The sequence below is a fragment of the Passer montanus genome, unplaced genomic scaffold (assembly GCF_014805655.1).
Source record: "Passer montanus isolate IOZ18808 unplaced genomic scaffold, ASM1480565v1 scaffold69, whole genome shotgun sequence".
Taxonomy (NCBI): Eukaryota; Metazoa; Chordata; class Aves; order Passeriformes; family Passeridae; genus Passer; species Passer montanus.
The window spans coordinates 773,692-789,145 of record NW_024372036.1 but is presented as its reverse complement, the minus strand read 5'-3'; the positions used below and the strand labels follow the sequence as shown (position 1 = coordinate 789,145).

General features: G+C 44.3%; 1 protein-coding gene across 6 annotated transcripts in view; it reads right to left on the bottom strand.

The window, feature by feature from the left end:
- The window catches only part of DSCAM (DS cell adhesion molecule), a 439,507-nt gene extending 424,059 nt beyond the window's left edge, over nt 1–15,448 (bottom strand). For all 6 annotated transcript variants that reach the window (XM_039729460.1, XM_039729462.1, XM_039729461.1 and 3 more), the window contains exon 1: nt 15,155–15,448. In XM_039729460.1, the coding sequence (XP_039585394.1) occupies nt 15,155–15,317 (163 nt within the window). In that variant the 5' untranslated portion in view covers nt 15,318–15,448. The remainder of the gene's footprint in view (nt 1–15,154) is intronic.
- Between the last annotated feature and the right edge of the window lie 6 nt (nt 15,449–15,454).

The window sequence follows — 15,454 nt, the reverse complement described above, 5'->3', positions numbered from 1 at the left end:
CCTCTCTCCCCCAAAGATCCTCCTCAAAATTCACTTGCATCGGTTTGTAGCTGCCTGAAGCTGGGAAGCCAGACTAGTTACAGATACACTGAGCTCTGATTCAGTGGCATTTAGGAAGAGTTTGTGCTTAAAACAGCAATGGTTCATGCTGTGCAGCTGGATGGTGATTTCCTATCAACAGCCACCAGATTTTACGTGAAGATCCCACAGGAAAACACGACTGAGGCACGTGGCACCAGTGGCAGTGAAGAGAGTGGTGGGGTTTTTTGGACACAGGAGATGTGGATAGGTTACACCCCTTCCTTCTGAGCTTAGATTTGCCTCTCCAATGCAAATCAGCACTGACCTCTGCTGCTGGACTATTGGAATGTGTTCTTCCCAGGGAAAGAGCAAGGGCGACGCAGTGACACAGAAATGGCATTTTCCAAAGGGTTTTCATGCTGCTCACCATGAGCTCCTCTACTTCCAGAGGCTCTAAGGGTATTTATATCCATCCAAAAGAGCACTTGTCAGGTGGGCAGGGGATGTGTTCCCACTCCACAGACAGGGAGGTGAGTTAGGGACTTCAATGGAATAGCTTGGAGTGCCTCATTCAGCACAGCCATCTTCACTTGGATACCTCTCCCCTACTCCAGATCACCTTTGCAAAGCTGATGTCTGTCTGGAAGACCACACAGAGAATGCTAAATAAACAAACAAAAAAAAAACCCCGACAACAAAACCAAAGCAGGTATACAGTTATCTCCCATGGAATTCTTAATGCACTTCCCACACATGCTTTAGTGTATTTTGCAGTGACATCCTCAGGTCACAAGCTTAAGTAGCTTACCCAAGGCCAGGCAGAGTCTGAGGACCTGTCCACATGGGGATACTCAGGAAATGAATCTGAAATTAAAACTTTTAAAAAGAATGAGCTAAGCAGCATCCTAAGCTAGCACTTTCATTTAGAATTAGAGCCTTAATTCAGCTTAGCCTAATTCTTTCAGTTCTAAAATGAGGATGGTGACACAAGCCTGCTTCCAGATCTATTTATCTGGATAGCTTGAAGGCATTACTGCCTGCAGCTTCTCATCACTGCCTTCCAGATGGAGGATAGCACCCCACAAACCCTGACAGAAGAAGGGTTCATGGGGATGGGCCAGCTGCAATATAAAGCAGGGGGTTTGCATCCATCCCCTGTGGGATCCGGGGCAATTACCCCTCCCAAACACATAGCAGGAGGCAGCCGCAGGTTTTAGTTCCTTAAATCTGCACAGATGTTGGCAGAGCAAACATCTGCCCACAATCTGTTTGGAGGGAGGAGAACTGAGGCAAGAGTGCAAACTGGTGAGCCAAGGGTGAGGGGAGACTCCAGGATGGGGTCTCTGGCTGAAGGATGAGGCTGAATGCATTGGCAGGGCACAGATTCTCTTAAATCATGAGATCTCAGTGGTCCATCACTGGCACACAACTGCTCCTGGACACAATGAAGGTGCTTTTGGCCTCTATGCCTTTAATAACAGAGGATTCATTTAGCCCACATTGGTTTATAGCTGGTAATGGACTGTAGCATGCCAGTCACCTCACAGGTAATTTTTTTTTCCTAGACAGTCTGAAAGGAGTAAAATAAGATGTTAAAGGAGCTCTATGGATCTCTGACAGCTTTTCAGGTAAACAAAGGGAAGAGAAGAGAAAAGAAAACATCCTTTACATCCCTATTCCCTTGCTCTACCTTCCCACACCTGGGGTACAAAAAAGCAAAATCCCCCTAGACAGGTCTTGGCAACCCTGTGCTCAATCTGTTTCACACTTCCCCTGAGATAAATTCAGGAGAGGGAGAGAGGGGAAGAGGGAGGGAGGCTGTTCCATGATAGTGTTTTCTGCACTGTAGGATGGAAACAAACCAAGGGATTTAAATTTAACATCCTCCCTCTAAACTCCAGCCACTCATTACTATCAGACTCTGACAGAGGAAGACACTGGTGCCTACCCCCAGAAAAACAGAGAAGCCAGTTAACACATTCAGCTATGTAACACCTGTAAATATTAAATATTGAAAGTCAAAGCACCTCTTGTTTAAAAAAATAATGTTATTATTGTGGATTTTTTTTGTTTTTCTCCAGTATGTAGAACTGAGTCATATGAAATTAGATGACCTAAAAATGCAGGACCCCAAAGACAAAGGAAGCAATGCTGCAGCTGAGCATTAATCTCTCAGCAGCACCAAGGTTATAATTCCAGTGTGTTCCTCATTCCACACCCTTGCTGGAGATTACCTCCTAGAGAGGGCATGCAAAAAATAAACCTGGGGGGGGGAAATGAGGGTAAAACAGGTAGTAGGAGTAGAAACAACCTTCTCTCTCTCTACCCTACTCTCACACAGACAGAAAATTTATTCTGCAAAGAAGAGAGTCTCTGGACCAAAATACATTTTGGCTTTGAAAAGGAGGGAATTATTTGGGGAAAATACCACTCAGAATGCAAACAGATTGAGGATTTAGCTGTACCATAGTTTTTTGCCTTGGTAAGTTATGAGTTATGAATGGGACATGGGGTAAGTTTATTAATAGAAAATAAAAAGCTTGGAACCTTTTCCCCCTCTGGTTTGGTTTTTTGTTGGTTTTTTTTTGCAATCCCTAGCAACATTCAGATCCTCCAGGAGGAACCTACCTATTTCTGGTTCTGTGCAGCAGAGGAGGAAAACAAAAAGCCCTTTCCCCTGCATCCCAGCATTAAAAGGAGCCGTAGTGGGTTTAATACAGAAAATCCATTAGGCACGGGGAAAGGCAGGAGCCTCCTATCAAGCTGCAAACAGGAATGCTTAAGCACAAGGCATTCAGGCGGTGGAAATGCATTCAGAGCATTTAGCACGTAGGATTAATCGAATTATAATTTAATCATCTGATCAAACACTAATTAGCATAATCACTTGAGGGGAAAAGCTGCCAGAGGAACAGACGAAGAAACACCTTGGGCACCCAGCATATTTTAATGACGAGAGATCGTGCACAGATAATTTTTATTTTTTTTCCCCCTTAATAAAACACAACAGAGATTGAGGACTGTGGTGCTGAAGAAGCAGTTTGAAGCACTCCTGGATCACACACAGTTCTCCAGCATAAAAGATGTTGAAGCAGGGTCTGCAGGCTGTAGTTTATTCAGATTTAAGAGCTGTAAAAGCACAGGAGCACTCCACTACCCTGGTTTGCCTTGTGAAGACTCGAGCACGAGCACACACTTCAGCCCACTGTGTTTCCATTAAAATCATCCCTTACTGTTTCCCCCAGAGTCTCCCACATGAATGTTTAACTATGGATCGCTTAGATGACCTTCAGGGATACAGCAAAGTATTAGCATCCTTTTACAAACTGCATTTGAAATAATTAGTCTAAATCAGCTGGGTTTCTCTGGCTTGGGGCAGGCGAGAATGGGAAAGCAGGAGATATTAAAGGAGCTTTGCTGTGTAATGCTGTGTGGCTTTGCTGGCAAAATCATACCACTTTTGTAAGGCAGAAATCTGGAGAGACCAGGAAAATCACCCCTGCTGTTTACCCACACAACCAAATGACACTTGTTAGGGTGAGATATATACGGCCAGGGGAAATCCTGGAAGAATTTATGGAAAGGAGGAAGGGGAGAAGCAGGACTTGGACAGGGAAAAGAATCTTCAGAAGGGTCCCTTGTTTGATTTTTTACACAGAATAACACTTGAATTACTCTGAATAAGTGTTTAGGCTTTCAAATGGATAATTCTTCTGGACATTAAAAACATCCAAATGTTATGAACTGCAACATTTACAGAGAAGATCATAAAATGACTGAGATTAGAAGAGACCTCAGAGATCATTGAATCCAATCACTAGTTCACCATTAACCCATGTGCCTACGTGCCACAGGAATGAGCTTGGGAAAAGTTTCCTACAATGTTATGTACGGGAACAAAATGATGAGCTGCTTACCTACATTTTAAAGGCACCAGATCACACAGGCTCAAGCGTGAGCTAATTTAAATTGATTGTATCCCTCTTACAGAGCTATTACTAATAATCCTTTCAGCTCCTCAGAATGAGTGTACATTAATAAAACAAGGTAACCAGATACAGCACAGGGCAAATTTACCTCAGGGTTTGCCCATATTGAGCACCCTTCTCTGTGCAATCAATACTCAGAGTCTGGAAACTCTCAAGAATGCAGGAAGCAGCTCTCCTTTGCAGGTGATGATGCCAGAAAACCTCCAAGCAACACAGCTGTATGTCCCTTTAAAGCATTGTCAAAAAGCTGTACATCCTTTTAGACCATTGTCACACTTTCAATTAGTGACTGATAGATGAACTAATAAAAAAAACACATGGAATGGTTTGGGTTGGAAAAGACCTTAAAGATCATCCATCTCCAATCCCCCTGCCATGGGCACCCTCCACTAGACCAGGTTGCTCAGGTTGCCCAATTATAAGGCAATAAATCAGTTTCTCACTGACCTGAAGGTAAAACCACCATACTGCACCCACCCCTGACTCAAAGAGGGATGTCCTGTACCACCACACACGGAAGCCACTTAATTAAAAAGTGAAAGTAGTTCCATTCAGATTTAAAAGTTATGGGGTCTAAAATATGTTACTTGTTTAAAACATCTAGCTTTAAATTCCTGTTCATTTCTTCCCAAGCAATAGCTTAAAAGAAACTCAGGAGATTTTGCATCTTTTCCCAAAAGCTGCAACATGGCCAAGTGAGAGGCAGGGGACACAGAACTGGTAACATTACCTGAGACTGCCCCATGATCAGAGACATGGAACACAGCAACCATCTCCCCAAAATCACCCCTAAATCTCTCTTCTCCTCCTGCCCTCTGGAAGGCCCTGAGCCCAGTGGGAGCATTTCCTGCTGCAATCCCAGCTCAGCTCCTCACATCTCCCACTTCCCAACCTGCAAGAGCACCAGCACTGTGCCATGCCATGATGCCTTCATTTTCCACTTGGAAGCTGTTCCATACATGCTATTTATGTTGTGTAAAAATTTCCTGAGCACCAGGCCAGCTGCACATGCCTTAGGAAATGGCAGAGCTGAGATGCTCAGCCAACCTTAACCCCTACCCCAATTATCCCAATGAGTGTCCATGCCAGGGACTGAGAGCAGCAGAAACAGTGTGGGGAATGAGAGCAACTGCATTACATGGTGAGCAAACAAGGCTGTCATCCTTGAACACAGACAAGACAGAAACTCAATTTACTGACACCAAAAGTTCTCAAAACCCCTTGAAATTAAGTAGCAGTCAGACTATTGTTATTTAGGAAAATATTTTTTTTAAAATCTCATTAAGTCCTTTTGAAATTACTAAGGCCCAGCGTTCTTCTCTTCTGTGGAAATGCATTTTGAGATGTGGCAGAAATGCTCTAATTGCTTTTACCCACTAGGGACTAACTTTTGGACTTAATAAATATGCACTGAACTGCTGCAGCTGGAGTATCTTCAGACAAGCATTTATTTTGTCCTGCTTTGCCTTCACGTGTGCCAGTGGTTGGATATTCCAAAAGCTCCATCAGCAGTGGGACAAGCACAGCTTAAGCACATGCAGTCACACCCCTCTGAAGCCACACTGCTCCTGAAGCATGAACACAATGGATAAGGGCAAAAACTGATGAAGAACAGATTTTTGGACAAGATTTTTACTCTAGACTAGGATAGAAGAGCTAAAACCTGATCCTTTCTTTCTTCCCCTGAAAAAATATTTCACACCACGGGTGTGTTCCCATCATGACTGTTGGGTGCTCCTCAGAACCTGCTAAGCCAGCAGCTCTCCAATGTGCTACAGAGACACAGAGCTGCTCTCCAGTGGGGAACTGGGGACCTGCTCCCCTCCTGGGAGGAATGCTCCCAGGAATCCCACCCCAGGAGGGCCCAGGAGTGAGGCCGGGGGATCAGGGACCTGCTCTGAGCAGACCCCATGGCACCAAACCTGACAGCTCCCAACAGCTGAACAGCAAATTACCCCTGCCAGGGCTGCTCTGAAAGCCTGACAGCTCAGCCTCTTTTCCTGAGGATTAATTATCTCCCTCCTGCCCAATAAAGGAGCTCAGCTCCTTCCTCCTTCGCTCAGAAGAGGAACTTGTCCTTCCTACCCTACAGCCACGCTGACATTTGCAGGATTGCTGCCTGTCCTTGATCCTCTCCACTGCCCCAAATCCACTTGCCTCAGGGGAAGAGGGGAAATAAATATAAATAGCCAGGGAAAATGTGGAGAGAAAACAGGTAGTAGGCCTCTAACTAAGCCTACAGCAGAGATTAAATAACAGGAGTAGATAAGAAAATAAAAATCTGAGTTCAGGCAGTGAAGGACAAGGGCAGCTGGGACTTTGAGCTCCTAGGCATGCAGCAGGATCCATGGGGAGCACCAGATTCCTCTGGCACAGACCAGCAGCCAAAACAGAGCACTGGGTTGATCCCAAAGCCACATTCTGTCGTGTTCTCCACCCACAGCTCACGGGGGAACAGGCTCAGCTTTGCCTTCCCCTCTGCAAGCTGAAGGCAAGACCTCAGTGTCCTTCACCACAACCTGTCCAGCCCAAACGTGGCCTTCAGAGCCTCCTGCTGTCCCACAGGATTCATGCCCTCCCTCTTCTCACCTTACATCACTGGCTGGATACCTGTGCAGCTCCAGTTCACCCTTTTCACTTCCTTTACCCTGCCCACTAAAAGTTATGTCTGTGCCCCCATCCCTCCCTCTCCCCTAAGCATTCATTCTGCGTTTTATAGATAAATATTTACAAAGAAGTTGAGAACAAAAAGCCTCAGACACAGCTGACACGACAAAACCACGCTAATCGTCACCTAGCACTCAATTCCATAGTGGGATGAACCTCACTGTTTGTGCTTGAAGTGATGAAAATCTGGTTTCTAGAGCCCCTGCACATCAGGGCTGTGGAAAAGGTTGTCATTGTGGAAGAGAAGCCTTGAGGTCACACAACAAAATTAGAAAGAAAGCTACAAAGGAAAGCTCCCTAAATAAATACAGCTAAAAGCATAAAGTATAATGCAAATATTGCTGTAGACATTTGAAAATTACTTAACTATGCAAAAAACTCTCTATGTTGGATGTCTGCAAACATAACTGGAGAACTTCTGTTTCACTGACAGCTTCCCAAATTACTTCCTTCGTATCATGACACAGCAAACACTTTGCTTTGTACTTCACAAGTGCAGTTGCAACACAAATTATAGTTTACTTGCCTAGAAATAATATGTGAACTGGCTTTTAAACTGCCCCACAGAAAAGCCACTTAATGAGAGGAAAAAATTCAGGTGGACAATGTGTAGTGTGGATGGTGAACCACTTTGCAGTTTAAGCTGAGGTCCACCTAAAGCCTATTTTGCTTGAAAGACATTTTTTTCCAGCAAGATCCCATTCTAGGGACATCTGAATCTGCTTTTCATAACAAAAAGGACTTTGTCAAGGACTTGTTCTGTCCTTAGCTCAAGCCAGGAGCGTTCTAACAGCTTGTCACATGCTCACCTCATAATTATCAAGCGACTGACTCTATGCACTCACAGTATTTTCCTGAGTCAGGGCCAAAATTCCTAATAAAACTCACACAAAAATCCCCAAAGACTTCAGAAGGTAAGACGACAAAGCAAAAACAAACAAAAAAACCCCAAAACACAATTATTTCTGATAGAAAAACAATTGCACAGGAGATTTCTTCAGAAACCAGAGCTTGCACTTTATGCATCACCTTTCCGTGGCCTGGGGAAAAAAGCAACCAAGTAGATTTGGGTGCTTTCAAATCCTGCCATGAGATTAGTGGGTGGAACATGGATTCCTCCAAGCCTGCACATTCCAGCATCCCAAAAACTCTTCCCAGCTAAAACAGGAGCCAGCTTCAACAAAAACCACATTTCAAAGACTGAAATTCGTCATTTGAACTCCACACTAACTACTAAACCTCTAGAAAACTTTGCTGAACAAGTCGTTATCACGGGGATAAAGAGCAGAGCAGGGAGCAAGCTCTTCCACAAATTCCTGAATTCCATTTTGGCACCCAAAACACAGGAGCCACTGGGGGCTGCCACTCTGCAATGCCGAGAGACGAACGCCCCGAGCGTGCAGGCTCAGCATGAGCCACTCCATTTGCAAAACCACATGAGAGGATTTCACACCAACAGATATTTATATAGACACAGCAACCCCACAATCTTATCTGCAGAATCACTGTGAGTAGATTATGGAGATAGGCAACTATTTGCAGCCACAGTGCAGGATAATTATATTCTGGCTGCGTTGAAATAGTCCCGGTCATTGCAAGAATATTATTCTGATATTCTTAAAACACTGGAGGGCTCCCCAAAGTTACTCAAATAATTTAGATGGCAGAAAGATACTGAGAATAATTTTTAGCCTAGTGCAAAACATGGATCTTAAGTCACAAATTTTCTGCATGGGATTACGGTGTAATTAATTGGAAGAAAATAGCATCAAGCACACTTGGACAGCAAAGCAAGCGCCAGATTTTCCGTACGCAGTGGTTTTTAAGCAATTATGAGCCATGCAGATTTACATATGTAAATGTGCAAAAATATATATTTTTATTTTTAAATCTCAGAAGGAACTGTATCCCTGACAAATTACACTGAGAGCCACACGAGCAGGATCTCCAAGAGAATACATGGAGAGGCACCAGGCAAAGAATTCCTCAGGTGATGCCTGTGTGTGCCCTTGTCTCTGCCACGTGGATGTGGAGCACAGAGCTATTTTCAGCCGTGCTCTTGGGCTGCCCCATGGCCCAAACTCCTGCATTTCTGAGGGAAATGTCCTTCTGGAAGCTTCAGCAGGAGCACATCAGTGATGCAGCTGGGGCTGCTCCCTCCCTCGGAGCTGAGGGAGCTCCAGGGAGCCTGGTGTTTAGGATGGAGGTGACTCTCCTTCTCAGAGCCTTTGCATTTAAAAATGGCTTTCTATAAATAGGATTGCTGGCTCACTCTTAAGTCTTACTCCCTGCCTTCTGAGTAAAAATAGCTTAAATAGGGATGCTGGGAAGACTTGCTAATCTCTGTCAGCCTGTCTGTCCATCCACTTGCCTTTATTCCTTCCTCAAAACAGATCATAGCTTTTGTTGCCCACTTCACTGTGAAAGGTATTTATATTGACACACCCTACTTTTTCTTTTTCTGATGAGTAACTCAGTGCTCTGATGGGGGGAAAAAAATTACTTATGAGGTGATAAGATTTTTATTTTTTGTGAATGGTAGTATCCAAAGATAAGCAATGACAAGAAAAACTCCCAGTGCCAACAAGTGCCTGAGGAGTCAGTGGCTCGTTCTTGAAGTTATTCTCTTCAGTGCTCTAAAACATTTAGCTGTGAAAGGCTTTTATTATTGAATACCTCCCATTTTGTCACGTCGTGTTATTTTGTTTTCAAAAGCGCCAATTGTTTGATGAAATGTTTTTAAGGGGCAGGGAGGTGAAGACTGAGAAGATAAAGCTTCTTTTGAAGAACTGCAATTTCAGATCTTAATTTCATTGGTTTAATAGCAGTTTAAATGAAAAGAAAGTGATGATTAAATAAGATTATGAAATAACTCAAAACATATTGTGAAACAAGTAATTTAACAGCAGACACCTACACATTCACCTTGAAATAATTAAGTATTCTGATGTATGTTGCAGACCTATGTTGGTTACATGGATTTTTGTAGTATATTTTGAGTTTCAACGGCTCAAAAGAAATAATACATTAAAAGTGTCAAAAAATGTACCTTAGAATAAAAGATGAATACAATGGTTTACTGCCATCTTCAATTTTTAAAGTAGAAGATGGAATAAGCCCTTCCTACTGCAAATCTCAAAGACTCCAAGACCAAGAGATTGATAAATGTCATGTGCCAAAAAAAATCAAAGGCTAAATGAGTGGTATGTTCAAACAAGCCTTGATCCTACACATCTTAACTTCTTAATTAGAGTAAACTTTGTGGAGAAAACAAAAAAGCCCATATATTTTGCTCCTCAATCCATTGCCCTGACCTTCCACCCCCAGAAATATGGTTCATTTAATTGCTTTCTGCTTTTTGTTGTCACTCCAATTGTTTCTTAAACAGGCAGAGGAGATTATTTGCCCACCCCAAAAAACCCCCTCACCTCAGAGAGCAGCATAGTTAAGTTTCTTATTCAGGCAAAGACACAAAAAGTGAGGCCCAACCTGAGCCCAGCTCAGAGACTTGCACATCTCATGAGCTGGAGGAACTTTCTGGGTGAGCTAATCACCAAAACCCATGAGATTTTCCCAAATAATTCAAATTATCAGTATGTTCTGCGACAAAAGTTTACTGAAGAACAAACAAAATTAAAATCAACTTCTAAACTTTTTCCAGATGCAGCAGCAGTGAGGAAATTCCACTGAAACACATCCCAAATCCTGTTTTAATTTCAGGGCGTCCTCACTTCAGGAGAGACCTGGAGGGGCTGGAGCGTGTCCAGGACAGGGAACAGAGCTGGAAAGGGTCTGGAGCTGCAGGAGGGGCTGAGGGAGCTGGGAAGGGGCTCAGCCTTCAGAAAACGAGGCTCAGGGGGGACCTTCTCACTCTCCAAAACCCCATGAGAAAAGAGTGGAGCCAGGTAGGATTCGGGATCTTTTCACCATGGAACAAAGGAAAAGATGAGAGGAAATGGCCTCAAGTTGCACCAGGTAGGTTTAGTTTGGCTATGAGGAAAAATTTCTTCATGGGAAGGGTTTTCCAGCCTTGGAGCAGTCACCCATCCCTGGAGGGACTTGGAAGAGCTGCAGATGTGGCACTTGGGGACGGGGGTTAGTGCTGGACTTGGCAGTGCTGGGGGAACAGTTGGGCCCAAAGGTCTTTTCCAACCTAAACAATCCTGTGGTTGTATGAAATCACAGTGAAGAGCTGAGAGCTGCAGTAAAACCCTATTTAAGATGGTTTTGAGGTTTGTTTTTACAATTTGCAGAAAAGAACAGCTCTTTGAACCACTCCCAAAAACACCTTCACTGTCACACACCTCTGCTGCCCAGCGCTACAGGAAGAAGATGCAGCATCCACCAGTTTTTAGTGACCCTTGATATAAAAACACAGGCAAAATGCCTCTTTGAGCTGTCTCTGCGTGCTCCCACAGCTCAGGAAGACACAGATTCTGTGGTTTGCTGCCCACTAGTGTCCTGTGGCTCAGGCTCCAGCACAGACACTGCCCACACCACGGCAGGAAATCCCCCCGGAGAGCCCCAGCACCTGGGGGAGCAGCACACCCCGAGCCCAGGAGGAACAGATATACATATCCCCATGGCCTCTGACTGCCCAGCAAGAACAGTTTTTCTCCCCTTGGCATTTGGTGATTAATTAAGAGCTATTCATAGCTCGGGTAACACTGGATTAAAAAACACTCTGAGCTGTGTTGTGCACCGAGCTGAATGCTTCCTGCACACCCATTCAACTTCCCAAGGTGAGGGTCTGGTGACACAATTCCACACAAGCTGTGCAGGGATCTCAGGATGTTTCTATAAAGAGAGCAGCTTGCTCTTTTGCTGGGATGTTGCATCCCCAGCACTGAGAATCATTTTCTTCCCCATTTTCTTGGGGGAGGCTCGGCCCCACCGTGGCTCTGGCCCCTCATGCTCCAGCCTAACGCCTGCTCTCAGCTCAGTGGGATCCTTCCCCATCTTCCAAAACGCTGCTAAAGCCCGTATTGATAGATGTACGGCAGGGAGAGGATTCAAACAGGAAATCATTTCAATGGAAATGTATTTTTAGTGTCATCTGTGCTGTATTGGTGCCTCCCGATGCTCGATTGATTTCAGCAGAGCGTCTGTGGGCAACGGGCATGTAAGAAATGCAGGCTGAGAGAAGCCTGGAAATGGGTTCAGCATATCCACAGCAGACACTGAGTGACACTGAAAGATCCTCATTTCTGAAAGCAGCACCTGAGTTAGCTTGATCACAGCCCTTACCAAAAAGAGGCAGGATTTTGAAGGAGGCCATTCTCCCCTCAGAGCCTCCCCTGCCTTCTCTCCCTGTAATTAGTGAGATGCCCCATTACTAATTACAGCAGACTTCTGCTGCTCATTCTGGAATACTCAGGCAGAGTAACAGGGAAGGTGGTGCAGGTAGAGTAACCCTGAAAGGCAACTCAAAAGCCTTGCTCAGGATTAGAACTGCATGACTCAGGCTTTCAAGGTAGCGAATTCAGCTGCAGAGCTCCCACTGATGTCTATATCATCCCACGCACTTTCCAGGGCTGCAGTGCATTTATGGTTAATAGTTACCTGTATTCTTAAGGAACTCACAGCAAGGAGAGCTTAAAACCCTCACGAAATGCATAAACTTTAACCAGGTATTTGGGGAGGTTTTTGTTTCAGGCTTCGGAAATACTAATTGGATGGAAGAGCGTGTCAGTACTTTATTGTCCCCAGAAGGAAGCTATTTCACAAACATAAAGCCTTCCCAGTGACACTGCTCATATCTAATTTGACAAAATGTATTTGTGCTGAGTGACTGTAGGGAAATATGGGGGGCCAACCTTGTTATTGTTATTCAGATGGTTTCCATTATCTCCAACAGAAATTAAGCCCAAGACTACAACTGCAGAGTTAAACCTATGGGTTTATTTTTAACCTATTTTTCCCCTCAGAAACAAAAAGAGAAAACAAGGGGGGAAAAAAACATCAAAACCAACACGAACATGAACAATCTTACATATTTTTAAGTTAAAATCAGAATGAGATGTAACACATCGGAAAACCACTTATACTTGTGCTGGTATTTTAAGCAAACATGGTGTGGTTCCATAAGATGTTAGAAAAGGCAATGGCAGAAGCCAAGCAGAAACCTGTCCCCCCCCACCAGATACACTCATAAAAGAGCCCTGTCTGTCACACAATGGAGTTCAGATGGAGTTATAGATAAAATAATGAAAATAAATGTGTACGTGACATATCTATTTATATATGCAGTCATTTCCTTCAAAGAGATACGTATCTGATATGACATTGCATTAAAATCTGAAGTCCTTTAAAAATATTATTCTCCGACTCTTGACTCTGATAAAATGGCCCTAATAAGTCCTAATAAGTGTTACCAATGAATAAAACCATTTTATCCAGTCTTAACATGAAGGTAGGTGCCATTTTCTTCCAAGATTTCCCTTAAGAAGACCCTAAAAATCTGCATTTTGACATCAAGTATGACACCAAAAACAAACAGACTTTTTAAGTTGCAAAGAATCGTTGAACCACCCACTACGTGTTTTCACAATGCTTACATCTTGGAATATTACTATACACAAAACCATTTAATTTTAGTCCCCCTGGAGTCTCAAATGTACAGATGTTGCTGTGTGGCAGCACAGAATCCGTGCAGATGCATCTATCATGTACACATTACACCCCTCACTCTTTGGGAGACAAATTCAGGTTTGACTGTGATCCAAAAACACATGGAAACTGAAAGTGAAATTACTGCTGACTTCATAGATCAATGTATAAATGGAAGTGATTTTCATGGTACTTCGACCTCATAAAGCAAAAATTATTGTGTTCCTCAAAAAACCCTTGCAAGGAGGACTAACTAGGATAGAACATAGAATTTATAACATCAGTACAGTAGAAAAAAAAATCTAAAAAAAATCTGTTGTTGCTTTTTTTTTTCTTTTGAAATACGATTTCTGGAGAGAACCAGGGTTCATTTCTATGCAAATCTAGTTTTAAATGAATAGCACTGGTCAGAATGCACTTCCAGGCTGATTCTTTCTGTCCTATTAACAGCAAATCTCTCCCTCCAAGGTATGTGGCTGGAGAGGACAGAGAGAAAGGCACAGTGCTGCTGCCTGTCAGAAATAAATAAATAAATAGATAATTTCTTAATGTTAAAACTTGTTGCAGTTTCCTTACTGCCGAAAGAAATGCCAAAAAAATTTCCAAGTTTACGCTTTGGGGGATTTCAATCCTTTCGTATTCTGAGGCACGCAGAAGACAAAAAATGCTTTTAAGGTCGCTCTAAATCCACACATTTAAGATTCACCTCCTGATTTCTGCCCTCCCCAGCGCTTCACACTGGACCAGCCATGCCTGTCAGTGCATTTTCTCATCCAGTGTCTACTTAAGAAGATGTGAAGGCTCCCTCATCCAGCATTCATCCCTCACCCTCCGCCAGAGGTTCAATTATTTCCATCCTTCAGGAATCCTCACACTTTGCCCTGTGCTCCTCTCTCATTCATTCCACACAAGAAACCTTTTCCCTGCTCTACCTGCTTTGCCTATTTCGAGAGTTGTGTGTTTAATCTGATTTATCTGGCAGGGTGAAAAGCATTACAGGCAATGTTACGTTCTCGGATCGGAGGAGGCAGTGCAATAGAATAGCTGGCACCCCAGAATAATTTGTTTTCTGTCCTTAAAACTGCAATGCTAAAAGTTCATTTTTAATAAAACTGAAGCAATTTAAGCATATTTTTACACATGCCATGGTTTTCAATCAAATATATCTAAATGTTCCAAAATACCCCAACCCACTATTAAAAACGCACAGAAACTGCAATAAATGTTTGTCAGTCAAAGAGTTGGCAGAAGGGGAAAAAAAATTAAAGAATAACAGGTTTACCCTTATTCTATCCCCATTCTAATTTCCCTTCCTAACTTTATAATTGACTAAAAGTCTTCAACCTTTCCAGATGATGTAATGCTTATCCGTGCATATTTTTACATAAATGAGTGAGAGGAAAAAAAAAATCGGAACAGAGAAATGATGAAAGTTAAATAAATTTAAAATACTACTTCTTAAATATATGTAAAAACGCAAGGTGAAAGCAGAGGGTGAATAAAAAAGATGCGAAAGGAAGCAATATCTCAACGCGACCGCTTAGGATGAAAGCCCTTCAAAATTATCCCCGTGTGCTCTGACGGATTTCTACGGCACTTGGCAAAAAATTCTGTACTTTTCCAGATGAGAAAGAAAGAAAAAGCGCCTCTCTGCCTCCGCGAGCACCGTCTCGTTCCGAAGGAGGCAGGCACGGAGGTTCCGGGCTGTCACTTCGCGAGGTGAGCGACTTTCAGCGACCACGGCGCTCTCGCTCCTCGCCCTTCTCCCCGCGGCTCCCGCACCACAGCCGCCACCGCGACCCGCTCCCGGCAGAAGGGGACAAGGATGGGGGGGGACAAGGGGAAGGGACGCCCGCGGCGGGGCTCACCATGCGAGATGCTGTGGAGCAAGGCGACGGCCAACATCCACATGCCCCCGCCGCTCCCCCGCTCCCCGCTCCGGGCTCGCCCTCGCCCGCCGCGCCCACGGCCGGGCCGGAGCTGGCAGGCAGCGCGCACCGCGTCCGGCCGCCCGCCTCGCCCGCCTCGCATGCCTCTCCTGCCTCGCCTGCTGGCTGCTCGGAGCCTGCGGGGCCGCTCGTCCGCCCAGCGAGCGCTCAGCCCCGCCTGCAGCCCCGCGGCTCCGTCGACGCTCGCCCGGCGCTCGGGCGGGGGAAGAGGCGGCCGGC